Source organism: Chelonia mydas, chromosome 9 (assembly GCF_015237465.2).
Source record: "Chelonia mydas isolate rCheMyd1 chromosome 9, rCheMyd1.pri.v2, whole genome shotgun sequence".
In the NCBI taxonomy this organism is placed as follows: Eukaryota; Metazoa; Chordata; order Testudines; family Cheloniidae; genus Chelonia; species Chelonia mydas.
The window spans coordinates 48649110-48676348 of NC_057855.1; the positions used below are offsets into that span (position 1 = coordinate 48649110).

At 41.5% G+C, this 27239-nt stretch overlaps 1 protein-coding gene across 1 annotated transcript in view; it reads right to left on the reverse strand.

The window, feature by feature from the left end:
* Positions 1-1613: 1613 nt before the first annotated feature.
* Positions 1614-27239, reverse strand: part of C9H3orf70 (chromosome 9 C3orf70 homolog) — a 37593-nt gene continuing 11967 nt past the window's right edge. The window contains exon 2 of the mRNA XM_037909565.2: positions 1614-5193. Coding sequence (XP_037765493.1) covers positions 4637-5193 — 557 coding nt within the window. The 3' untranslated portion in view covers positions 1614-4636. The remainder of the gene's footprint in view (positions 5194-27239) is intronic.

The window sequence follows — 27239 nt, forward strand, 5'->3', positions numbered from 1 at the left end:
TTCCTCGCCACTCATTTACTGCATTCAGAGTTTTTAAGGCCAGAAGGGGCCATATGAGAGTCTAGTCCAGGAGTTCTCACAAGACATGTTTGGGTGGCCTCAGCGTGCGGCCACCAACTCTTGCTGGTGGCTGCTCTGGCAATTTTTCGTAAAATGCTTAATTAACTTTAGGCCAAACAAATAAGTATGCACATAAATTACAATGATTTGGACATGTGTATTTATGTAGGGGGTTTTTGCAGACTCAGTAATAAAAAATAATGTGCAGTTGTCTATTCTTTACTGGGCCTAAACAGAATAGAAACAACATAAGGTGCTTTGCACATTCGTGTGTTTTCGTTGGGTTTTTTTGGCTGCCTTTAAAAAAAAAGAATTTGCTAGCTAGTAAGGCTGCTGCTGTGAAAATTATTATTTGTACGTATCACTTTTCACAGCAGACTTACTAGCTAGCTGGGAGATAGTGAAACGTGATTAACAAACATACAAATATCGCTTTTCACAGCAGACTTATGCAGCCCTGGCAAGCCAGAATTAAGCCGTGGATGGAGAGGTGGGTAGGGAGGCAGTGGGGTCCGGGGTTATGGGGGGGTGAGCCCAGGGCTGGAGCCCAAAGCCCCCCAGCTGGGGGATGTAGCCTGAAGCCCTGTGGCCAGGGGCTGGTGCCTGCCATCCCAGGGCTGAAGCCAGAAGCCCAAGCCCCACCACCCCTGGGAAGGTGGGGAACTCACACCAGCTGCTTGTTCCTCTGGCATTGTGGCTTCAGAGGCGGGCTGGGCCCAACTCCTGCTGGCAGCCCTGGGTGAGGAGCCACTATCCAGGAGGCTGTGGCTGCAAAAATTGCCTCTGGGGGCTGCAGGTGGCCACATTTGAGAAACACTAGTCTAGTCTGACCACTTGCACAAAACAGGTCATAGAATGCCACCCAGTTATTCCTGCTTCAAGCCTATAATTTATTTGACTACTTGTGCATAATTTAAAGAGGCATCCAGTCTCAATTTAAAAACCATGATGGAGAATCCACTACATCACTACATAAATTGTTCCAATAGTTAATTACATCACTGCTAAGAAGGTGTACCTGCCTTTTGTCTGAGTCTGTCTTGCTTCAGCTTCTAAACATGGGACCTTGTTATGCCATGTTCTGCTAGATTAAAAACATCTCTACTATTAGAAATCCCTTCTCCATGTAGGAACTTGTAGACCGTGATCAAGTTACTGCAACCTTCTCTTAGATAAACTAAATCAACTGAGCTTCTTTACTCTCTCACTACATGGCCTGATTTCCAGACCTCAGATCATCTTGTAGCTCTTTTCTGAATCCTTTCCAATTTGTTAACATCCTTTTGGAAGCATGGACACCAGTATCCAGTCAGGGTCTCACTTATTTAAATTCAAGTCAGAACTTGTGTTGTTTAAACTTTCACACAATGTTTGTGATCAAGGCTCCAATGCTGCAAGAAACTGAAGCACGTGACTTCAACACAGCTACTTCTGCCCGGAAAGTTAGATGTCTTGCTGAATTGGGGCCAGAGTGATTGTTACTTTACTGAATAGAATTGTGAAACCCGTCACTCTAATATGTGGAATACAGAGTTACTTAAGACAAGCTGTGCTGCAGTGGTTTAGTATTTTATTAAAGAGGAAATACATACACCTGAAAGAGGACACTCCTCAGTCACTCAAATTAGAACGTGTAACTTTGATATCAGAAAGGTATTCTGTAAAAGAAATCTACCTAAGCCTGTGCTTGTGCAAAAGAAAACAAATCACATTTATTTAAGAAAGTAGTATTTTTCTGAAGTAGTACACACAGAGTGATCTGTTCAGAGTCTGGTTCAAGAACTGAACATAAATTTGAGAAATGCATTATAGAATTAGCTGTTAAAACATTTCCCCAAATCTTGCCCTTCCCTATCCCCAAGCACTCCACTAAAATCCATGGGGTGTAATACAAGTTAGGATTTAGCCCATTGTGCTTAAGACTTTTAAACAGATCATGGTAAAGAGACACACACAGTAATTACTAACAGTTTGGAAAAAATGTATCCTGACACAATGATATGGAATCTGTGTCACCAGAGGAAATTAAGTTAATCTTAGACACGACCACCCAACTATTTTTCACTAGACACTACTATAGCCCTGCTGACAGCAGGCGTGCTTGCGTAAGTTCAAAGGAAGAAGGGGAGGTCTCCCCCTTCAGATTACTGAGCGCTCAGGTTACCCTTTTCAATATTTTATTCCCTCACCAAAATATAATTTATAATTATTTCCACTGTTCTCTCCAACAGGGCCCCTCTGACAATGTTAGATCCCTGAAAATACACTTAGACATCAACAGGAAGAACCCCTCCAGGGGGCTAAGTCAGCCAGGCAGGCCACAAGATGACAGATTTTCAGATTCTTCAGAGTCTCAAATTATATTTGAAGGATTATAATACAAATTCAATAGCATTAATTAAATTAATGCTTAAGACAGACCGCCACCAAGTAAAAACCCTGGTTACCCAAGAAAGACTAATCCCATATTAAAAAAAACAAACCCCATTTAAATAGCTTTTTCTACAATCTTCCTTTAAATGTCAACCAAACAGCATGTTTCTTTAAGTGCCTGGTAAGACTATATCTGCTCATGCACAAGGGCCGAATTCCTCATCTGTTTAACAAGCATTGCACTGTTTATATACTTCATCAAAACTATAAAACCTATTATTTCTCCTCTCAAAGTGTTATTTTAGTCAAAAAGTACAATATTACTTTATATAACAATTCATGTTAAATTCCTACCACACACACTGTTGTCTAAATATTTTCTAAAGGTGTCGATTACAAAGTGTATAAAAATTAGCAATAAGTCAGGATACAGTGGTAAAGATTTTTCCATTCTACAACATAGAATAAGAGATTCTAGTATTGATAACTAAACCTGTATGTTTATATATCCTTATTCTCTCCAATAATTTTGAAAGGTAAATAGCAAACAAAAGAATTACAAGAAGGCTATGTTTACAGTCAGAAGCAGAACTGTTATTATGACTATACCTAACTGGTTCAGTCATACAGAACTTTTCAAAGAACAATACGTTTAGAGGTTGTCAAGGGACTGACGCATAAGGTCAGAAAAATGTTTATTTTCCCATCTTGCTTAAGTGTCATTTAGAATCCACCCATGTCTAACTGTTGGACTGGCTAGAGAGTACCTCTTTATGATTCTCCAGCTAAAATACACATATACAAACGAAGGTGTCACAGCCATGTATTTCTTAATAGCACGACTATTGGTAACTGTAACCCAGTATTGTTTAACAACGCTACAACAGACACATGTACATTGGGACTTTAAAGCTTAGTTAAGGTAGATAATCCTTGTTTATCAAGATTTTCATCTAATCAGTGCCAGTAAATTAAAATTCGGAGGAAATGGCATAAATACATTTAAGAGGTCAAATTAGAAAGAAGGGCTTGAGGAAAAGTGTTAGACCAATTAGCCATTTTCTGTCCTGCAACTCTTCACCCCAATCTGTTGTCTTTAGAGCTTGCTTTAAAGACAGTCAGACACGTTCAGACCTGGTCTTAGCAATGGCAATAGTTTGGACCAATTAAACTAAACCCTAATCAAACCAAAGATAATGCAAATATTCAGACAAAGGGCAGAACTGAACTATTCGTTCATCTATCCCACCCCCCTTTCAATGCAGGATGGTTCTTCACAGAACATTCATGTTATTTTAGAACAATTTCTGATTGAGCTCTCTCCTTTAGCTGTCACTTCACAGCTAAATCCAGAGTAGCCTGTTTTACAACTGAAATCTTCACCTAAAATAAAAACAAAAACTAGCGCCATTCTTTTTTGTTTAAGTCAGAAGAAAGAATGGCTGGCTCTGGCTAAAGGATATATTGGCAGCAAAACAATTCACTCATCAGTGGAGTTTAGCTCAATCCCTGGCTTTTGAGTTATCAGGAGTTCAGCTATTGTGGATGCATTACGCATAGCCTGGAAGAGGGTAGGAGGCACTTTGCACTGCTCTCTCACAAGCTGGAAGAGGAGGAACTGAGAGGGTTTGAAAGGAATCACATCTGGACTGGAGAAAGGGGTGTGCTATCGGGGGAGCCTTTGGGAGGAGGACAGAGGAAGTACTTCGGATCTCCAACTGGGTGTAGATGTATGCGTTTGTGTGACAGAAGGAGAGAATAAAGACTTCTCGGCCATCAGGCCAACTGCATAACCTTCCCCATGCTGCTTTGTAATACCCCCTGTGCTGTGAAAGTACATCATAAATGTCCCGATAGAGGAAAACAGCAGGAGGGTGCGAGTCCTGTTACAATTAACTGCAAAGGAAGTGACCCAGACTAAGATAAGGCCCACTTTGTCATAAAAGCCATATAATTTTTTAACATTGCTTAAATGTAGAAGTGGGAGATCCGATTAGTGAGGGAGTGCATTAAAATTAATTGGTAGAATTAGTTATTCAAATAACTAACTCATTGATGTGTAAGTCTTGGTACTGCTCTTCTGTGAGGAGGTTGAAAAGTCTCAAGTGCAATGGGAAAAAGGACTTGTCAGAAAGAAAGCAAATATAAATGCTATAAAAGCAATATTGGTTAGTGTACGCAGGACTGATTCGAACATGGCATGTCACACTGTGGTTTCTATAGTCTCGATCACTTCCAGTTCACACTGTGAGGGCAACAGAAGGGGGCATTCGTCTGGCTCCCAACTGCTGTCTGGATTATAATCTTCTTCAGAACTTAGCTCGGCCCCCTCCTCAGTGTCCTCATCACATGACTCCATAAAGGGAACCCCAACAGCATTGATCCCAGAGTCCTCGGAGCTGGAAGGGGAAGAGCAGGGATCTATTTTTGGTTTATTGCTCTCTCTTGAAATTAAGGCATTGCGAACAGCAAGCTCCTCAGGCTTCATTTTATGGGGCGCAGTGGGAGGCTGCCGCTGGACATAGCACATCTTCCCATTGATGCATTTCACGCGATAATTGTCGATGAAAAGGTCGGAAATTGTGCAGTATCGTGGGGAGTCGGGGGGTAATGGCAGTTGGAAGACAGGTGCAAACTTCAAGAAGTGTTCAGTGAGCGAGACCGAGATCTGAATGGTGTTTGTGGATTCCCTAGGTCGGATAGGTATTTCAGTGCTGGGAAGCTGTTCCACGGGAGTCATTGGCTGATAGACGTATTTACCTGCAGAGAACATGAAGAGAGTTAAAAACCATAATTGCTACAAACAGATTATATCATCTTATTATTATTAGTTCATCAATACAGAACAAAAATACATTGTGTTTCACCAAACTGGTTTAAAAAAAAAACAAAAGAAAGCAGTCAGAAAACTCCTGTGAAAAATATTTCACATTAATCTGGTCTTTTAAACAGGGATCAGTTCTGACAGATATTTCCTTTGGTGAACTGAATCATTTTAACATTAATTAGTCTGTTCTTTGTCAAAGTGAGTTTATTTTGTTCGTGTATTTGCATTTCCCTTTCTCTAGTCTCAAAACGGCCTCTATGTAGTTAGCAGATGGAATTTTAAGGCAGAAAATAAGGGAACTCCAAAGCTCTTGGAGTGCCTATGGCATTTTGATTATCTGGCTATGTAATAAGAAAATAGGGTTCTGTTGGTTGTATAGCGGACTCCAACACTGTAAAGCTACGCTAAAGAAAGAAATAAGGAGAAAGAGCTGAAAACCAGTACTTTGTTATGAAAGACAGAAATCTGAGACTACTTCAAAGGACCATAAAATGCAGCAATTAGTTTACATAATTACCTTTTAAAAGGTTTAAGTCTTACTATGACTTTCACAAACTATAAAGCTCAATTACAGAACAGTTACAAGCACGGGGGGGTTATCTAAGAAGAAAAAATTAAGCTATAAATCATTAAAATTTCTAATGCCAGAGCTGTAAGTAGGTAAGCAGGAGGAAAGCAAACAAAGTAGCCATTATGTGCTTAACAGCAGCTCAGGCAGCGTAGACATCCAGCATAGGTGGAGAAGGAACACTGTTTATCCTACATCTTTTTTTCCCTACAAGTACCCTGGACTCTAAGCTACCACGGCTGAGCTGTACGGACATCCACATAACTTCTGTTCGGAAGGGGTGCACACCCTACCATGAGTAATGGACTGCCTGTGCTCAGCCAAGCCTGGGTGTGCAGTCTGAAGTTACCATCTTTTGGTCCAGAGGCAAAGTACCATACAGGCACACATGGTCATATACCAGAGTGAATGTTTAAGTGTGTAAGCAAGAAATTGAATATCAAAGACATGGATTTTTGTTGCAATTCCCCTCATTAGCATCTTGGTCTTTTTGACTCTCTAGAAGTCTGCCATTCCCAGTCCTGCGGCTTAACCATCCATAGTCAAAAACACATTTCACGATGTATTTCATTTGAATATCAAAAAAATCTCCTACTTACAGGGGGCACTGGAGCCTCTCTAACTGGATTGTTTCTAGCTGTATTTAGTTTGATTTCTATATTTGCTTTGGGAATTCTTTTAAACATGGGACCGTATGACCTTTCTTGCAGAACAATTTGTCTTTTTATGTAAGTACAGGGCCTACCATAAGCCATTCTTTAGCAGATTACGGGTGCTTGCCTTTTGAGGCTGCTAACCACAAGGGGCTTTTGAGCAAGGGAACTGTTTCAAGGTGAATGGAAGGCATTTCCTCTCATTCTTATTATGAAGATGTAGCTTAAAAGGAAATACAGTTATTAGACAGCTTTCTGATGACGAGGTGCAGCACTGCCTAACACGGTTCAAAACACAGATTTTGTCTTTAAAGCACAGGATTCTTTATTATTTCCGTCAGTGCAAACATACAGCACACACGTTGTGCAGAGCAGAGACTCAGGACTCTGTGAGAACAGTGTCAGACCACAGCAACCCCAACCGGCCAGGGCAGGGCATGTCTAAATATTACAACCTCTAGGAGACACAGAGCTGGACCTAGTGACACATCCATAGTTTAGGAGTAGCAGCCGTGTTAGTCTGTATTCGCAAAAAGAAAAGGAGGACTTGTGGCACCTTAGAGACTAACCAATTTGTTAGTCTCTAAGCTGCCACAAGTACTCCTTTTCTTTATCCATGGTTTAGTAGGTCTTACAAATAGTCTCCTACCTCTGTACAAGCTGGGAGTCATGAAGATTTAGGTGCATTTTTAAACTCTCAACTTGGCCTACGTCCTGATCATCCTTTTCAAAAGCCATAATGTGTTACAAGGGTGTGAATTATCACTACAAACAGTGTCACACCAAACTCTCTTCACTTCGACCCTATCCTGGTTCAGCGCTAGGCCTGGTACCAGCAGTGGAATTGATGACTGGATCGTTTGTAGCCATCCCAGTACTGAGTGCTGTGGAGCGTAATATCAGATTCCAAGGACAGAAGGGACCATCACCTGTGATCATCTAGTCTGATCTCCTGTGTAACACAGGCCAGAGAACTTCTCCAGAATCATTCCTTGAGCAGAACCTTTAGAAAAACAAACAGCCAAACTTGTTTTTAAAATTGTCAGTGATGGAGAATCCACCAAAACCCTTGGTAAATTGTTCCAATGGTTAATTACTCTCACTGTTAAAAATGTAATGTTTTATTTTTAGTCTGAATTTGTCTAGCTTCAACTTCCAGCCATGAGATTGTGTTAGACCTTTCTCTGCTAGATTAAAGACCCATTATTAAATATTTGTCCCCCATGTAGATCAAATCACTCCTTAACCTTCTCTTTATTAAGCTAAATAGATCGAGCTTTTTGAATCTATCATTACAAGGCAGGTTTTCTAATCTTTTAATCATTCTCATGGCTCTTCTTTGAACCCTCTCCAATTTATTAACATCTTCTTGAATTCTGGGCGCCAGAACTGGGACAGGACTCCAGAAGCAGTCAAACCAGTGAACTAACAGACGTTGGACATGGGCAGGGGCACAGAGACAAAAGAGACTGTGTGACTGCTCCCTCTAGCATCCCAGATTTGCTTCTCTTTGATCCTTCTCACAGGAAGGATATGTCCCACTCATAGATTTCACACACTTGTGTGGAGAGTTGTACCCTCAATGGAAATCCTCACATATGATCAGATATATGAGGCCCCCGAGCAGTGGTATGATATCCTGGATGAAACAAGGTTTTCCTGCTCACTGATTCTAGGGGCTTGTGGGCATTGCAGTGCAGCTACCCATTGCTCTCTTGCTGCTCCCTGCTGCTTTTTTTGGAGAGGGGAAGAGGAGGACTTCCCTTTCTCTCTGCTCTCAAGAAAGATGGTTTCTTCCCACCCCACAAACCCTGAGTCCAGAGCACTCAACATTCCTGCCAGCAGTTTAGGATCAGCCAGACAGAAATTGTGGCAAAACAAGCACTTCTGCAATTGCCCCAGAGCCCACTGCCATGGGTGACAAGTAAAAATGCAATGGGCTTTTCAGAAGAGATCATGAGAGCCAGCCTGAAAGTGAAAAACTAGTGTTGCAAAAAAAATTCTACACTGTTTTTGTTTAGAAGAGGTCATAACAGACCCAATTGGGGGTTTCAAAAGTGTTTACACAATTCTGCCCGATATTTGCCATTCAAAATGACCATCACACTTTAAGTTTACCTAAAACCAGATTTTTGGTGAACAAAAATTTTCAATTGTGTGTTTAATAGGGGTTTTTTTTTTTAATTGTGAAAGGCACAAAAATTTTCAAAAACATTGATTTTTTGGTGAAAAAATTCATTAAAAAAAGGACTTTTTTTTTTTTGGTTAATTAAAGAAAAAACTTTTCATTTGAAAAATTTTAGCTGGCTCTAGTTTACACACAGTAGGTTGTTGTTTGTTTTCTAAAACCAACCACACTAGAAAACCAGGAACAAAGGACACATTTTAAGGTTATTATACCAAAGAAATTCCAGATTGAAAAAAAATACACTTCTACCCAATAGTCTACCACTGCAGAGTGTGTAATTCTGACAGACAAGTCCATTGTGCCATCAGTGTCTTCCAAAATAAAAACTTAGTGATGAAGTTTCTTAACACACATACGAACAAAATCGAACTGCTTTGTATTGGTTATTTTTAGTTTTTTTCCTCACAGAACAAGGACAGTGACTGCCCTTCGCTGAGTTTTCACTGCACACTTGGCTGGACACTTTACCATTCAGCAGGTTGAACTGATGGAAATACTGACTTTACATGATGACCCCTGGAGAATTCAGAGTAGGGTCTCCCTATGCTCTAACCCTTCCGGCCACTGACCCTGACTCCCTGGCTTGGCCATGACTGTTAGACTAGCAGAAAGGCAATTTATGAGCCCAACATTTCAAGTGTATTATGTCCCCTTTTTTAACTGAGCCCACATTTCCCTACTCCTACCATACCAAGGTCCCTGAACTTTGTTGCCTTCAGAAAGAGTACCAACACATTCATTGTTTTCTGCTGAGCATGGGGAAGAGCTGCTGACAAATGACCACGGTGGGTTGGCCATTCCTGATAATGCTGTTTAACAACCTGATCAATGACACTGTACACGACAGGACTCTCCATCTCCTGAGTCAGGAGCAGTATGGGGTCTGCCACTAAAAATGTGTTTCAACCCACCTGTCACAGGCAATGGGGGTGCCAGTAGCAGCTGCGAGGCTCAGGCTTTGATCTCTCTCAAGCAACCCCAGGAGCTCCCTTACTAGTACATTAGGAAGGGTCTCCTTCACCCATGTGCATGGCACTATGCACACCTGTGCACCAGTGTCCCATTATGCCGCTGCTTTAACCCCATTCAAAGGGCATCCAATAGGGTTGCCAACTTTCTACTCGCACAAAACCGAACACCCTTGCCCTGCCACTCCTCTGAGACCAGGGGATTCCAAAGAGGATGGCTCTAGACTGTTCTCAATGGTAGCAGATGACAGAACGAGGAGTAATGGTCTCAAGTTGCAATGGGGGAGGTTTAGATTGGATATTAGGAAAAACTTTTTCACTAAGAGGGTGGTGAAACACTGGAATGCGTTACCTAGGGAGGTGGTAGAATCTCCTTCCTTAGAGGTTTTTAAGGTCAGGCTTGACAAAGCCCTGGCTGGGATGATTTAACAGGGAATTGGTCCTGCTTCGAGCAGGGGGTTGGACTAGATGACCTTCTGGGGTCCCTTCCAACCCTGATATTCTATGATTCTATGACCCCGCCCCCCACTCACTCCATCCCCCCTTTCTTCTGTCGCTCGCTCTCCCCACCCTCACTCACTCGCTCATTTTCACCAGGCTGGCTCAGGGGGTTGGGCTACAGGAGAGGGTGAGGGCTCTGGGGTGGGACCAGAAATGAGGGGTTCAGGGTGCAGGAGGGGGCTCTGGGCTAGAGCTGAGAGGTTCAGAGTGTAGGTCTCTGGGCTGGGGAAGGGGGTGGAGGTGCGGGGGTGTGTGTGTGAGGGCTCCAGCTGGGGGTGCAAACTTTGGGGTGGGGCTGAGGGATAAGGGGTTTGGGGTGAAGGAGGGTGCTCTGGGTTGGGACTAAGGGGTTCAGCGGGCGGGAGGGAGATCAGGGCTGGGGCAGGGGATTCAGGTGCAGGAGGGGTGAGGGCTCTGGCTGGGGGTGCGGGCTCTGGGATGGAGCCGGGGATGATGGGTTTGGGGTGATCTTGACAAACTGGAGAAACAGTCTGAAATAAATAGGATGAAATTCAGTAAGGAACAATCAATTGCACAAATACAAAATGGGAAATGATTGGCTAGGAAGGAGTAGTGAAGAAAAAGTATCTGGGGGTTATAGTGGATCACAAACTAAATAGGAGTCAACAATGAAAAACAGTTGCCAAAAAAAGCAATCATCATTCTGGGATGTATTCAGCAGGACCTGAGAGGTTGTGAGCATGTTGTAAGCACGACCTGAGAGGTAATTCTTCCACTCTGCTCAGCACTGATAAGGCCTCAATTAGAGCAGTGTGTCCGGTTCTGGGCACCACACTTCGTGAAAGATGTGGAGATCGGAGAAAGTTCAGCGGACAGCAACAAACAAGATTAAAGATCTAGAAAAAACAGAGGTGAAAGTATGCCAGTAGGGCTGGTACAGCATACCGGTAAGAAAGTGGCCGAAGCGTTCAGTACAAATGGGTAAAATAGGCTAGGTTTAACTGTACTAATCACAGCCGACAGTGCTTTAACATGACTGTGTAGTTGTGGCTCCGGATCTCCCCGCACTGTAATAAACCCACCTCCAAAAGGGGAATAGCTACCAGCTCTGTAGCACTGTCTACACTGCCACTTTACAGCGCTGCAACTTCCATCGCTCAGGGGGTGGGGTGGGGCGTGTTTTTTCACACCCCTGAGGGAGGAAAGTTTCAGCGCTGTAAGTGGCAGCGTAGAAAGCACTGGGAGCTACTCCCCTCACAGAGGTGGTTTTACTACAGTGTCTGGAGAGCTCTCTCCCGGCGCTGGAGCCACGACTACACAGCCACATTAAAGCGCCACCATGGCAGTGCTTTAACGTCCTCTGTGTAGACATACTCTTAAAGCTACTACCAATGCTCTAGAATAAAACTAGTAGACAGCTACTGTATCAAAGTCATGCAAAGGGATCCATGAAGTTAAGTGTGTAGGAGTGGAGGTGAGAAGGGAGGTTGTGATATGACCATTCTGTTAAGAATTTTAAGTTACTTTCACCCCTGAGAAAACATGATCTACAACAAAAGACTGGAAAAACTGGTTTCAGAGTAACAGCCATGTTAGTCTGTATTCGCAAAAAGAAAAGGAGTACTTGTGGCACCTTAGAGACTAACCAATTTATTTGAGCATGAGCTTTCGTGAGCTACAGCTCACTTCATCGGATGAAGTGAGCTGTAGCTCACGAAAGCTCATGCTCAAATAAATTGGTTAGTCTCTAAGGTGCCACAAGTACTCCTTTTCTTTTTGGAAAAACTGGGTTTGTTTAGTCTGGAGAAGAGAAGAGTGGGGAACAGGATAACAGTCTGCAAGTAAGTAGAAGGTTGTTATAAAGGAGGAGGAGAATAAATTGGTCTCCTTAATCACTGAGGACAGGACAAAAAGCAATGGGTTTAAATTGTACCAAGGGAAGCTTAGGGAAATCTTCTTTAATATCAGGGTAGTTAAGCACTGCAACAAATTACCTAGGGAGGTTGTGGAATCTCTGTCATTGGAGATTTTTAAGAACAGGATAGAAAACCACCTGTCAGGAATGCTCTAGATAATATGTAGTCCTGCCTCAGTGCAGGGGACTGAACTAGGTGATTTACAGAGGCCCCTTCCAGTCTGACATGTCTATGATTCTATGTCTAGTTCTACTAATCCCACGGGTTTCTCAATTTCTTATTTATGGCGACTGTCTCTCTGTGGGATCTTTGGGGCTGGTTGGCCCCTCGAGGTTCCATTGGAGCAACTGGGTGTAGTTTCCCTTCCAGTCCATCCCAAGGGCTGTCATTATGATATCCAGACTAGTAGCGCTCTTCATTCCTACACCGCACACAGTGGTAGCATGTATTATCTTTGCCCTCCATCTAGCAGTTGGGATGGCCTCACCTCCAAAGAGCTCTATGTGGGGTGGATTGGAGTGGTCTCCTTCTGTCATGATGGGGCGCCTTCAGAACCAGCTTGATAACGGCGATCTCCATTTGTAGCTCTTACTTCTTCTAGGCTTCTCTTCAATTCTCCAATCCCATCCATTAAGTTGGTGACACATACGGTGTTTTGTTTTTTTAATTGGTGCTGCTATCTCATCAGTCTCCGGCTCACCAACAACAAAGGCCTGTTGTACTACAGAGGGTCTGCAGCTTTTCCTCGTGCCCCTCTTGCTACTGTGTGTTTTTCTCTTTTCCTGCCAGTTACAGTATTTAGTTTCTCCAAAAGAGCTTTACCTGTGACAGCTATCTCGGAGATAGCTCAGTCACAGATGAAGAGATTGTAAAGTCTGAATGTTGTTATTCTGCAGCCCACTGGAGACTGAAAGAAGGAACATATTTTGCACAAGGAGTGGATTGTACTTCAGAGTGGAATCAGCTTCCTGTGACACAAGCAGTACTTTGTCACAAATCCAAGGCACGTACCAGGAAATCCTGAGGAGTATCTTTAGGACCCTGGGCAGCACTGGAAAGATTCCGATACAGTTCAGTTGCATCCATCTCTTCACAGTAGGATCTTAAAATTCTCAGCTTTGGTAATGTCATGGTACTATTTCCTTCCATCTAACTCCAAGGACTTGTTCCGGGGTAATTGCTTTAACCACTGCTTCCATTACTTCAAGGTTCTGCATAGCCCCTTCATGGTCTTGTTCCTGTCTGCACTAGAAAAAACTCCATCCAACCTTCTGATTCAAACATCCAATCTGTCCTGTTACTTTGAAATCCATTTGTAGCAGGGGTGCACACTGCGGACCTCGTACTGCTGTTTCTCTCTTGCTGGGATTAAATTCTCTCTTGTTTTCTTCCTTAGTGGCCAATTGGTTAGGTCCAGTGACAGAGACTTGATTAATACATCTAATTAGAGCTAACCAGGTCTTTCCTATAACTCTGCTTCAATTCTCTCCTGAAACGTTTAAGAAATCACAAATAATGAGATCTTCACTCTATAGCTGGCAAAACTGCCCCTCTAGCTGTTTGCGTAAATTTTCCAGCTCAGCACTAGCCATCTTTGTTTCCTGTGCTCAGTATATCCCCTGCACTACACCTACCCCTGCAGGTGCTAGATGTATATAGCTTTTTAGGTTCTGTTCTCTGGAGGGGTTGTTTTCTAGCTTCAGGGACCAGAAGCTCACAACTCCTCCTGGCTGGCTTGCCAAAGTGTAACATATTTCAAAATGCGGATCCTGTCCTTTGAAAACACAGAATACTTTATTATTTTAGTCAATTCAAACGTACAGCATGTGCCTGTAACAGGGCTCCAAAATCATGGTGTTTGTTCCCATGCCACAGCAAGGGGACAAGGAGTGTCTAAAAATTACCATCTCTGGGGACACATTCGGGGGGTTTTCCAAAAAGTTCCACCACTGTGCACTCCCTTTGGTGTGTGCCTTACAATTCCAGGAGTAGGGAACGCAGGGTACTATTGGAACGTGCATACTACACACGGAGTGTGAATGTGGTTCCCCCTTGTGTCGGCCAACACACCTTTTGTGTTTTCTTTTGGTGTCCTTGAATGATGCCCACATCTAAGCTAACCCCTTTGTCAGGATCCTGCTCCATTCAGAGGACTTTCTGAACTATGTGTGATTATTTTCATTTTGTTTGCGGAAAAGGATAGCATAGTCCTAAATAAGTATAGCCAAATAATGTCATATGATAAAAACCACGGAGGATGCAGTACAGCTTAATACGCTTAGAGCGGGGACTGGAACATCAGGAAACATACATTCTAATCCCGATTCAGTTTGACATTGGGCAAGACAGTCAACATCTGAGAGCTAAAACCCACAGAGATAATACCCACCTTTATGTAAAGTATTTTGAGAGCATTACATCTCAAATATTATTGTTGGTGCCATTTTATTGTGAATTACTGTGTCTGATATGAATGAATGTGGTAAGCATGAATTTGGTATGACTTGGTACATCTGAATTTGCTAGAGGATTCTGGGAGCAGGATTCTCTTAGCATCAGACAGTTGGTGTGGAAATTTACTGAAAGTGCTGAAATTGCACTTGAGGCTCTATCTGTGTGTATGTTTCAACATCAATCTTTGGAATACTGGACAACCAGTTCAACAGGTAAAGGAAACATAAAAACATGCTATCAGTGAGCTTGGCACAGACTAACCTGGGTCAAAATGACCCATCTGAATGGCATCATGCTAAAGGCTCAAGTGAATGATTGATGAGAGGTTAAACATCATTTGATCTTTGGTCTGTCTCCATTTTGCAGCCCCCTTCTAAAATATGAATTAGAGGAAAACAAGTAATGAAACGCCCACAGGGCATACTTCTGGGACATGTGACTCCTTTGAGAACAAAAGGCATATATGCTAAGCAGAGTAAATTAGTTAGTTCCCCAATTAACGTCTGAAGAGGTCCATGACGCTGTAAAACAGATGGCCTCGGGGTAATCAAGACCTGCTAGGAGGGACTTTTGTAGGACTTTTGAACCAGAAGGCCTCAGGGTAACCAAGACCCTGCTTTGGGGGACATTTGACAGACCAAGTACCTGAGAGGGGAGAAGAAGAGAAATCTCCATCGAGGACTGGTAGCTATACCTGCTTTGTTTGCCAATCAGGATACTGTGTAAGGCCAGCATCGTTACTTTGAGATTTTATGCTTGGGGAATGAAGGCTTATTAGAGAGATGTGTATTCTATAACCTTCACTGCTTGTGTGATTCTTTCTCAAATAAATTACTCAAATACTCAAATAAATAAATTAAGCATACTGTTCCCAAATTTTCACTGGTACCAGTAACAATCCACCCAGCTGTGGGCCATTAAAGATCCATTTCAACAATTATTATATATACAACATGTGATTACTATGAGGGTAGTTGCAGTATAATAATGAGTTGCCTGACTGATCTATGGTGCCGAAGATTCTGGGCAATCACCAAATATAAAGAGGTTTGGTTTGCACTGTCTGAGTTTCGTCTTCTAGCACTGTCATTTTCCAAACAGAAGGGCCCAATCCTAAAGGGAATTCATGGTCAAAAATGTTAAGGCTCCCTTTTTGTTTGTAGATAACCAAACAAGCTCCTTAGTCATCCATTTTCCCCCTCATATTTTCTACTTTCAAAAAATTAAATTACAGTACAAATTTCCACCCTTCCATTATAATCTCCCCATTTCTAAGCAGAGGCTTCACAGCAGGATATCATAAGGCTGACGCATCTTAGTAAGATTTCTACAAAATACAGTGGTTATGATATGAAAACAACAAAGGAGGAATATTTTAGATGCCCCCATCTTTCTCTATACATGATTTAAAAGCCACCGCAGGCTTCTCAATGCATTAACAAAGGGAGTTGTATTGTGATGAAGGGACATGCTAGCCATTACTGATTTATGCTGTGAAGTTGTAGCAATGACCAGGATATTAGAGACACAAAGTGGGTGAGGTAATATTGTTTATTGGACCAGCTTCTGTTGGTGAGAGAAACAAGCTTTCAAGCTTATTTCATACATGAAGAAGAGCTCTGTGTAAGTTTGTCTCTCTCACCAACAGAAGCTGGTCCAATAAAAGATATTACCTCACCCACCTTGTCTCTCTGATAGATTTATGTCAATCATGAAAAAAGAACTTCCAGGGCTTCTCTGTTGCCAAATGAATTTTTCTGGGATCCGGAGGCAAGAGATTAATAGAAAAGGTTGGAAAATGCCTTAAATTATGCAACAATTGGAATAAAAGTTGCTCTGTGTTTCAACAGAAGGCTCTGTCTTCAGTCACAGTCCTTCACTTACTTTGGTTTCGAAAACTAATTTTTCAACTCTGTTATTCTAATTTTCCTTTTTCTTGAAATTGGACTTGGTTTACAGACTTTATAAAGCTTGTGTATCCCTCCAGCTTAGGGAGGCTGAGAATATGGGAAAATATTGATCAATGCCTTGGCCAAGTAACCTGGGGTGCGGATGAATGGATAGACCCTTCTCCTTTCTAGTGTCAGAGCATATGGTGGGCATTTATACTTGGACACCAACAAGCCAGGGGCCAATGCAAAAGCTGGAACTCTCAAGCTGAGTCCAAGGAAAACACTAAGGAATCCCAGAACTGGGCTAGCTTGACAGCAGGCTGATGCTCCTTCTCAGCGGAGGGGACAGCCCCATCTTTTGTATCTGACTTTGGCTAGTAGGCTTCATTCTCTGTTTATTAGATGTTTGTTAGATTTTCCAAGCCTTAGCTATGGGTGTTGGGGTGGGCAGGCGAAAGAGGGAGAAACTGATGGAATAAGCAACAAAAAATGTGTGTATGCAGGGAAATATATAATGCAGGGAAAGGGAGAGAACAAGAGAAGACTTACAGCATGCTGGAATGTTTAGTTTGTAGGGGAAATTACTGCCACTTGAACTAGTAAGTTCACTTTAGATGGAAAATAATGTCCTCAGCTTCAGGAGTTCTCTCTGACCATTGGTAACAAAGTAGTAAACATCCACAGATTAGTGTTTTCTATTGTGAACCTGAAGCAGTTTGATACATACATGGTCAGCTGATCAAAACTGCTGAAGTCACATGTGAGTGTTTACATTTGGAGTCTTTTCTTTGCACTCAAATATAAAAAAAAAATACACTCTATGGTACAAGATATACATAGAAAAAGCCTTGAATTTCCATCTATATGTTCAAAGTAATAAAGTTTATAACTTTGTCAGAGTAAATGGTGGATTCTCTGTAACTTGGAAGTCATTAAATCATGATTTGAGGACTTCAGTAACTCAGCCAGAGGTTGTGGATCTATTGCAGTAGTGGGTGAGTGAGGTTCTGTGCCCTAGAATGTACAGGAGGTCAGTCTAGGGGATCTGTTTTCCCATATATGGGGGTGGGGGGGAGGGAGGCAGCAGTCTAAATTACTCTTCTGAAAGAAAAGCTGACAAATCAAAATGAGGGTGGGGAACAGATCAGGTATGATCTGAGATGTTTGCTGTTTGTTACTGCATGCTGCTAGCAATGGCATAATTCACAATATGTCTCTGAAATCTGCCACGCTGGAACTAATTTCAGGGTAGAGGGAAACAGTGGCTATTCTATAAACAGAGGATTACCAGCTAAGTTGTTTGACCTTGTAGTAGCTGAAAATATGTCAAATATATCCCAAGGACAAGCCATGAAAAGCAGCATAATGGAGAGCTGGAATCACCTTAGGCAAAAAACTCTACAGACCTGTATACAAACACACACCCAGATGAGCTCTGCACATTATGAAAAATAAATCTTCTACATAACCTGATTTCTGCTGCTGTTACTGGCACCTGGAGCATATCTTTAAAAAGCACTGAACATATTTTATTTTTTAAAAGACAGCTAGTTTTAAGCCCAAATTGATTTTTTTTTTAAACATACAGACAAATGAAATGTTTGTTTTATGTGATCAGTTCTCTCTGAGGAAGCCATGGCCACCAAGCTCTGCAGCTTGGAAGGGTCAGTCAGGAGATGATGAGAAGGAATACTCCCTGAAGGAATCACATAAAAAATCTGTGACAAAGTAATTTTAGCCTCCTTACTCTAACGTAATGACTGTAAATGTAACCAACTAACAGTGCTATATGCCTACTGAAAAAAACTATGGGAATTTCAAAGAGAATAACCTTCAACTTATTAAAAATATCACCTCACACAAAGCTGGAATGGTTGGATTGGAGGGCATCTCCTTTCTATGGAAAAGAAATCAACCAAAGCCTAATTTACCTCTTTCTATCTTAAAGGCCAGGACCATCAGTTCTTACACCAAGGACAGAGGGCCTAACCCAACTCCCACTGAAACATATAGAATCTTTCCACTGATGTTAATAAGAGTTGGATCAAACCATTAGTGAAACGTTTTCCCCCGCCCATCTTTAACAATTTATACATGTTTTAATCTGCCATTTAATGTATATTTTTAACTCAGAATTACACAATGAGCTGAAGGATTCTGCTACAGAAGACCACTTCCACTGATGAATGCTTTCTGTAACTTACAGTGCTTTGTCAAGGTACAGGTATTGAACCAGGTAAATGCACAGGAAATAGTTTGTTGGCACACTTGCCATTTCTGCTTATGTGGAAGATATAGCTCTCCTAAAAAAAACCTGGGACACATCTAAGATGTGCTGTTTTCTCCTTTGGCTTCTGGTCCAAAAGATGGAAAATAATACTTTCCTGTATTCAATGAAAAGCAGAGTTCACTGTGTATATAAGCTCCAGGAAGAAATTAAGTACTGCTGTATCTTTGTTATAGTAGAGACTGGTAGTGGCTACATAGTTCATGTTGTGTTTATAAAAGGGTTTATAATTGGATAAAAATCTTGGGTGTCTCTCATAAATGTTTAAACAAGAAGTGTCTGAAACTGAGCTCTGCCTGATATTTGTCCATGACACTTTTTACTTTGTCAGCAGATGTCTTCACAAAAGTTAGTGGAGAGGTGAACGCTGAATAGATGTGGTGCAACGGGTCGTGTTTTTAAAATATGGATTTAGGATCATTTTTAGCCATTGTTTGTCATAAGGAAACATTAATCACCCTGTGCAGTAACTGTACTTCTTTTAGATGTGTCCCCTTATGGATGTTTCACTTCAGATGTTCATGTGCTATAAGGTCTGAGGCCTTTTTTTCCCCTGCAGCCATATTAGGAGAGCAGCAGCCATGAGCCAAGATGCAGGAAGTCACATCCTCACATTCCTTCTAAATTATATCAAAACAATGTAAATTTACATTGTTTACAATGTAAATTTACAATGTAAATTATATCAAAACAATGTAATATTGGGCTGTTAAGAAGGTATCCACCATCACCAGATAAGCGAGGAATCTCTTAAAATGTTTAAAGAAAATTTTGCTTGATGGCATTCTGTCTGACAAGGAGTCACTTAACAGCTGTGATTGTAAAATCTATACTTCTATTGTTTTGCCTTTATGGTCCCTACTTCTTTGTTATTTATATGTATGGTTTTTTGACGGTTTCTGTCTGTTGCATAACTAATTTTGTAAGATTTAAATCAACTAAGGTGGTGAGGTATGATTGGTTAAAGAATTATTTCACAATAGGTTAGGATTGGTCAAAGAATTATGTTGTAATATTTTAGTAAAATGATTGGTTAAGATATAGCTAAGGAGGACTCAAATTTCACTATATAAACTGGGGTCCACGAAGGAGACCAGCTGAAGAAAAAGAAGAAGAACTCACCTCTAAGACACAGCCTAAGATCAGAGCTGCTAAGAATCCTCCGCACAACCGTGACATACAACAAAGTTATAGACAAGACTGACCTTGCCTGGTCAACAGGGAAAGTCCACCTGCATGATCAGGATTGGTGAGCATCCATAAGGGGACACATCTAAAATACAGCTTAGCATGTGTATTCTGCTTGGTAATTATTAATAAATATAAGATAATGATATTACTGTATAAGCCTCTTTCACTGCTCTAGGATCCTGCAAACCGCAGAAGTTACTGCACAGGGTTACTGCACAGGGTTAGTACATTTCCTTCTTCTTTGAGTAGTGCCCCTCTGAGTGCTCCACTTCAGGTGACTTCCAAGCAGTATCCCTAGGAGAAGGGAGCTTTGGAACAGGATCCAGAACTGAATATAGTACTGTAGAACCATGTGCTGCATCTGATCTAAAAACACACTTGGGGCCAAGATAGGCCGAAAGGAAGCACTTGGTACTGAAAATGATCTTGGCCTATGGAGAACTGTAGGTACTTCCTGTGCAATGGGTGTATAGTTATATGGAAGGAGACATCTCATAGACAGAGGGATGAAAATGAATCCACTTCCTCTAGAGAAGGACTTATATTTGCTAAAGTCAACATCATGAACTTTTGAGGCTTCACAAACTTGTTTAGTTGTCTTAGAATTAAGATCAGCCTCCAGCCTCTGTACTTCTTTGGTACTAGGAAATATTTTGAGTAGAACCCCCAGTCTCTGTAAGGGGAAGGGACCAGTTCTACTGCTACTAGCTGAAGAGGAGAGTCCACTTCCTGCCTTATTAGAAGCTCGTGCAAGGGTTAGTGAAGTGGGATGGAATAGAGGGAGTGACAAAAACTGGATGGTGTAGCACGATGTTATGACATCCAAGAATCATTGGTCCATGCTGATCCGCTCTCTAGTCTGATGGAAATGGACAAGTCAGTCCGTAAAGGGCAGGACATGGGCTAAAGGACACAACTGTAAAAATCAGAGGAGTGGGAGAATTCGAATCCTTGACCAACCCATCAAAACTGCTGTTTAGATGATGCCTGGGTGGTCGTGGAGGGCGGTTGGGCAGCCTCTTCTTCTGAAACCTCTCTCTCTTTCTGTGGGGGTTCCATGGGACTTTGGTACTGAGCACAGCGTGATCTATGGGCAGTCAGTGACCTACTGAAACGTTTCTTGCTCATGCGTGTGTAATCTGGGTTAATATATCTGATGAAAAAGGGAGCAAGCTTGTTGGTGGATAAATGAGAGATGAGGAAAACAGCATGTGCTCACCTCACCAATTGTGTTGAGCCTTGTGATTGGACAAACCCTGGGGGATGGAAGGCTGACTAAGCCAATTGGAGGGGGGATGAGAGGAGGACTGCTCTACCTGAAGGGAGCACAGTGATCCCCTGCTTGGTGTGTTGCCTATTTTGTCTTGAAAAAGGTTTGCCAAACTACTCTGGGAGAGAGCAACTGGTCTTGGAATCACTGATGGGGCCCCCTACACCGTGGGGACTTTTCCCACATGAATAACTCCTATTGCTGCCACAGAGAGGTTGGTCCCCTGGGCAAATCATCACCCTCATCACCTCACCACATTCAAGCAGTTTCAGGCCTGCAATGCTTCATCAAGGTATGTGGGTTCCTCTATGTTACAAAGCCCACTAGTATAGAATAAACTGAATTTGTGAATCCAAAAAAATCAATCCCGGAAGTTGTTACTTGTGAGTGTATGCTGTTACTGATGTACCCTCTCCAAATTCATCTTACCCTTCCTTTATATGCTTCCTCTAGATTTTACCCTTGTAAACAAAGTGTGCATTGATTGTTGGTTCATCCATTACGGAGGTCTCAGAAGAATATATTTATGAGATATCAGGCTAGGCATAATGGTAAGTACCAGGTCAGGGATAATTGAAACCAGAGAGGTAGCTTGTGGGTGGAAGGATAGAGGATGTACAATGGCACGTGGCTTAATTTTTCATTTCCTTGCTTTTGCAATGTTACATTGTGACTGTAGCAACCTTAACTACTTCACAACAACTTTTTTTTGATTAATGAAAATACAGGGAATGCCTGCTCTATTGACAATATTCCTAGCTCTGATGCTATGCTAGCTGAGTTAATTGCAACTAGAACTATTCCTTTGAAAGGAAAGTAAAATTTTACCTTGGGGCCTGAATGGAGGTTGTGCTTACAAGCGTACAGTACTGAACTGAGTTTCCATGTGGGACACATGACAGAGGAAAAGATCAAATTATGGCTCTTAAAAGCCTTGACATGAGTGAGCGAAATGTTAATCAGCGGCTTCCTTGAGAAGTCTCTGTGACTTGGTGCTGCCTCTTGCTGTTAAAGTGCTCCGTGTGGTTGTTCTCCTGAACACAGTTGGATTCTGAGTACTCATTTTGTAAATTGTGTTGGCAACTTAACCAGCCTGTTATGAAATTGTAGTTTTCAAAAACAAAACAACAGTTGTTTACCCATTGGAACAAAGAAACTGCCTCTCAGTGTAGCTGGGCCCACCCTGCATAAGTTTTCAACCATTGCTTTGCTTTCAGGCACCATGAGAAAGTATCGTACTACCATTTAACTCCTTTTTTTGATATCCATGAAAAGGGAATGCTTTCCAACCAATTCTATTAAATGAATTTTTTTTTAATTAAACTAACATTTAAAATCTAACTAAAACAACAAGGAGTCCAGTGGCACCTTAAAGACTAACAGATAATAGAATCATGGAATATCAGGGTTGGAAGGGACCTCAGGAGGTCATCTAGTCCAACCCCCTGCTCAAAGCAGGACCAATCTCCAATTTTTGCCCCTGATCCCTAAATGGCCCTGTCAGGGATTGAACTCACAGCCTTGGGTTTAGCAGGCCAATGCTCAAACCACTGAGCTATCCCTGCCCCCTGATCTGTTAGTCTTTAAGGTGCCACTGGACTCTTTGTTGTTTTTGTGGATTCAGACTAACATGGCAACCCCAATACTTAAAATCTAACTGTGGATCCTGGATTTTATTTCCATAAATTTTTTTCTTTTTTTTTTTTTTTGGGGTAAAACCACTATTAAAATTACAGTACTTTTATCTCTTATCCTTCATTCCTATTGTAGTGCTGAATTCTCTCCTACGATTGCTTCCCCCCATTTTCCTTCTTATTCCTTATTTCCTTTTTCTCCCAGTGTATTGTGCACCCTTTCAATAATTTCATATTACCCCTTAATTTTGTGTTTCTTCTCTGCCTTCAGTTCTTCCTTCACTTGCTGTGTGTCTCACTCCTCCTCCTTTCACATAAATTCCTTCTATCCCTTATGTCTGGATCAAACACACTTGCAGAAAATCTCATGCTTTTTCTTTGTGGTTTATATGCTACTGCACCTTTGTCATTTTTATCCTCCTTTTTATCTTCTTTTCAAGGCAAATCACATTATAGATCTTGGTTTAGAGATTCACATCCTTATTGCTATGGGCTGCCATTAGAGCATAAGATGCTACCTGTCCCCCTAAGTTATCCCTCCAGGTCAGTAAGTAAGTAAATTCACAGCACTGGGACGAAACCACAGCTGTCCCCTTCTGCATCTGTCAGGCCTGTGCACTTATACAATCTTCTCTTCCTGTCTATGCTAGCCAGAGATATACAGTAAACCAGGCTGCCAGGTATTGTAGAATATGGCAATGTTTCACGAACTGTGGATCCTGACTCACCAGTGGGTCATGGGAAGGTTCTACATGGGTAAATCCAGCCCTGGACATGGCGACCAAACACTGGACCTAGACAAACATACACTTCTCCTGGCCCAGTGCAGAAGGGAGGCCTCCAGAGTGGTGGGGGTGATTTGGAGAGCAAGCCCGCACTGAACTGCATTCATGGTGCCTGGCTCCCCATTCCAACTGTTGTGACTTGGTGCACCACTCAGACACTGCAACCCCATGTGCCTGACTGCAATGCCTGAAGCTGGTCCCAGCCCTGTGGGACAGGACCTGCCACTGCAGGGATGAGTGCAGGGGAGGCTTGCTCTCCAACCCACCTCCCACCTGGCTTTCCCTCTGTATTGGGATGGGATTAGGGTTGTGGGACACCAACAACAAAAAAAAAAGACAAAATGCAGTTGCTGGTTCGCCTTAGTAAAAAATTTGGGAAGCAGTGATTGTGTGCGCGCACATGCGCGGGGCAGGAGGGGCACATGTTGTAGCAACTACAGAATACTTTGCATTTCTAAATTATAAATATCCCTGTCCAGAAATCTGAGGCTTCACCAGTGCTGAAACATACATTTCCAATTGAAAAGCACCGTACCACACTATTGGAGTTAACTACAAGAGCTACTTGTACCTGATGGACTATGACTTGGGCCCATCACACCCCTGAAGGTGCTGTAAGGAAGGCACCAGCCCTGAGGTAAGGATTGATGGACATGGCTTTCACAGAAGAATTTTACAACATTTGAAGAAATATTATCCTGACTGTCCATATTTAAATGAACACAGTTTATTTAATCATGCTGCGAACTAAGATTGCATTAGTGCATATAAAACAGAATTTGAACATGACCATTGTGTGTTCATTGGCCCAACTAAGGAAAAGTAACCACGCAGCATAAATGTTGAAAAGATTTGTTCCTTTTTTTTGGAAATTTCACTGTTAATAATTGAAGATGTTTAGCAGAAGTCATTAAAAAAAATGTGCTAGCATTTTCCAAACCCCCCTTACAGGTTACCCAAATTATTCCAGCACCAACAGTCCTTTATGCACAATGAACAAACAATACAAGTGCCTGTAACAACAAAACAGCAAGACTATTTATGGCATGGTGTATAATAAAAGTGTATATAACAACCAAATAGTAAGATTGTTGGTTGCACGGTTAAAAAAAAACAAAAACAAAAATAAAAAAACCACATCTAGTTTATAAGGTCTTTTATATTGACAGAGTACTTTTCAAATATTAAAGAAACAGTCTTGAAAATTATGTAGTGATGTTATTAAGTAACATGAACTACGAGAGTGACAGACATATCCAAGACAAAAGACCTGGTAGTAATGGGGGGACTTTAACTACCCAGATATCTGTTGGAAATGTTCTTAGAATGGATTGGGGACAACTTTTTGTTTCAGAAAGCGGAGAAAGCAATCAAGAGGGCAGCCATTTTAGACTTGATTCTGACCAACAGGGAGGAACTGGTTGCGAATCTGAAGGTGGAAGACAATTTGGGTGAAAATGATCATGAAAATACAGATGCACGGTAACCGTACCTGAAAAGGAATCCTGTAAGAAGTGGAAACATGGATGAATTGCTAAGGAGAACAAGAGAATAGCACAAGCACATGGGGACAAAACCAGAAAGGCTAAGGCACAAAATGAGTTACACCTAGCAAGGGACAGAGAAGGTAATAAGAAGAGGTTATTTAAATACCTTAGGACTGGGATAGTTAATAGGCAGACTGCAGGACAAATCCAGACTGCCAGACAGTTTTGAATGGACCCCAAAATCTTTTTTTTTTACTTATCATCATCATTATTGGGTTTTTAGTGTTATTTTCTCTGGAGATCGAACCTTGACTGTACCTTGACCAAGAAATTTGGATCTTGACAAAAAATAATTGACTACCCCTGCTTTAGGAGCAAGAGAAAGACAAAGAAAAGTGTCAGTCTTTTACTGAGTGGGGAAGGAGAGCTAACAACATCAAGAAGGCCGAGGTGTTTAAATGCCTATTTTGCTTCAGTCCTTGCTAAAAAGGTTAATGGCGATCAGATATTCAACACAATTAATATTAACAAGAAGGTGGAAGGAATGAAAGCCAAAACAGGAAAAGAACAGAATATTTAGATAAGTGCAATGTATTCAAGTTGGCAGGGCCTGATGAAATTCAACCTAGGATACTTAAGGAACTAGCTGAAGCAATCTTAACCATTAGCTATTATCGTTCAGATTCATGGAGGAAGGGATAGGTCCCAGAAGACTGGAAAAGGGCAAACATAGCACCTATCTTTAAAAAGGAGAACAAAGAGAACCTGGGGAATTATAGACTGGTCAGCCTAACTTCGATATCTAGAAAGATACTAGAACAAATGATTTAACAACCAATTTGTAAGCAACTAGAGGATAACAGGGGAAATTACTAGTTAAACTGGAGAAGATGAGATTAAAATGAGGATTGAAAGGTGGATAAGGAACTAGTTAAAGGGGCAACTACAACAGGTCATACTGAAAGGTGACCTGTCAGGCTAGAGGGAGGTTACTAGTGGAGTTCCTTAGGGATCAGTCTTGAGACCAATCTTATTTAACATTTTTATTAATGACCTTGGCACAAAAAGTGGGAGCGTGCTAATAAAATTTGCAGATGACACAAATTTGAGAGGTATTGCCAATATGGAGGAGGACCGGAATAGCATACAAAAAGATTTGTATCACTTTCCTCTGCAGCGTGGGGAATGAGTCACTTGAAGGTTTAAACCAGTGTATATGGCAGATTCTCTGTAACTTGAAATCTTTAAAACATAATTTGAAGACTTCAGTAACTCAAGCAGAGGTTATGAGTCTATTACAGGAACGTATGGGTAAGGTTCTGTGAACTAGATGATCATAATGGTCCCTTCTGACCTTAAAGTCTATGAGAGAAGCTAAAATACTCTATCAAAGACTATCGGGTCTTTATACCACACATACTATCCCATGCCAGGTCTTTAAGTATACATGTAGCAAAGATATACTGGCACCTGAAATCCCATTCTGTTAAGATTTTAAAACTACAACTCTTTGGCTCCAGACTCTTCCTTTCTTAATATTTGTTTTTGCCTCTCAAACCCTTTCCAATAAGAGACTTTTATATAATGTCCTTCAAATTAAGTAGTCTAGGTTAATCCTATTAGCATATCCTAGCATAATCCTATCAGATAAAAAGGTGTCAATTTAAATGGAATTCAATGAGGCAAGTCAAGCTCAGCATAAAGGACAGTGTCAATAACATACACAAGTCCATTTAAATAGCATATAGCTTTTAGGCATGAATACAAAAATAGTGTAAACAAAACAAAACCATTCCTCAAACTTTAAATCATAGAGCAACAGATATTCAAAGTCTTTGTTAAATGTGAATCTGAAAAGAGTTCACAGAAACAGCGCCAGGATCAGAGTTCTTATTCAGCCAGTATCAGAAAAGCCAAGAAAGGCTACAAACAGCATCAGCTCGTTATACAAGTTAAAACAAAAACAAACAAACAAAAAAACAGCGATCGACCTACTTCTTTATGGATTGCTCAGTTCCAAGAGCCTCTATTTACTCTACAGAGTTTGAAACAGATTAATTAAAACTTCATTCCTAGTAACAGCAGGGACTTTTCCAATGCCTTTAAGAGACAAAAACCTCACAGACCCAATTTCCTAACAATTGTACTCAACTTGTAATTCTGGAGTACTTCCAGCTGGTCTGCAGAGCTACTTCCATCACAGTGGGGAAGCATGCATTACTGA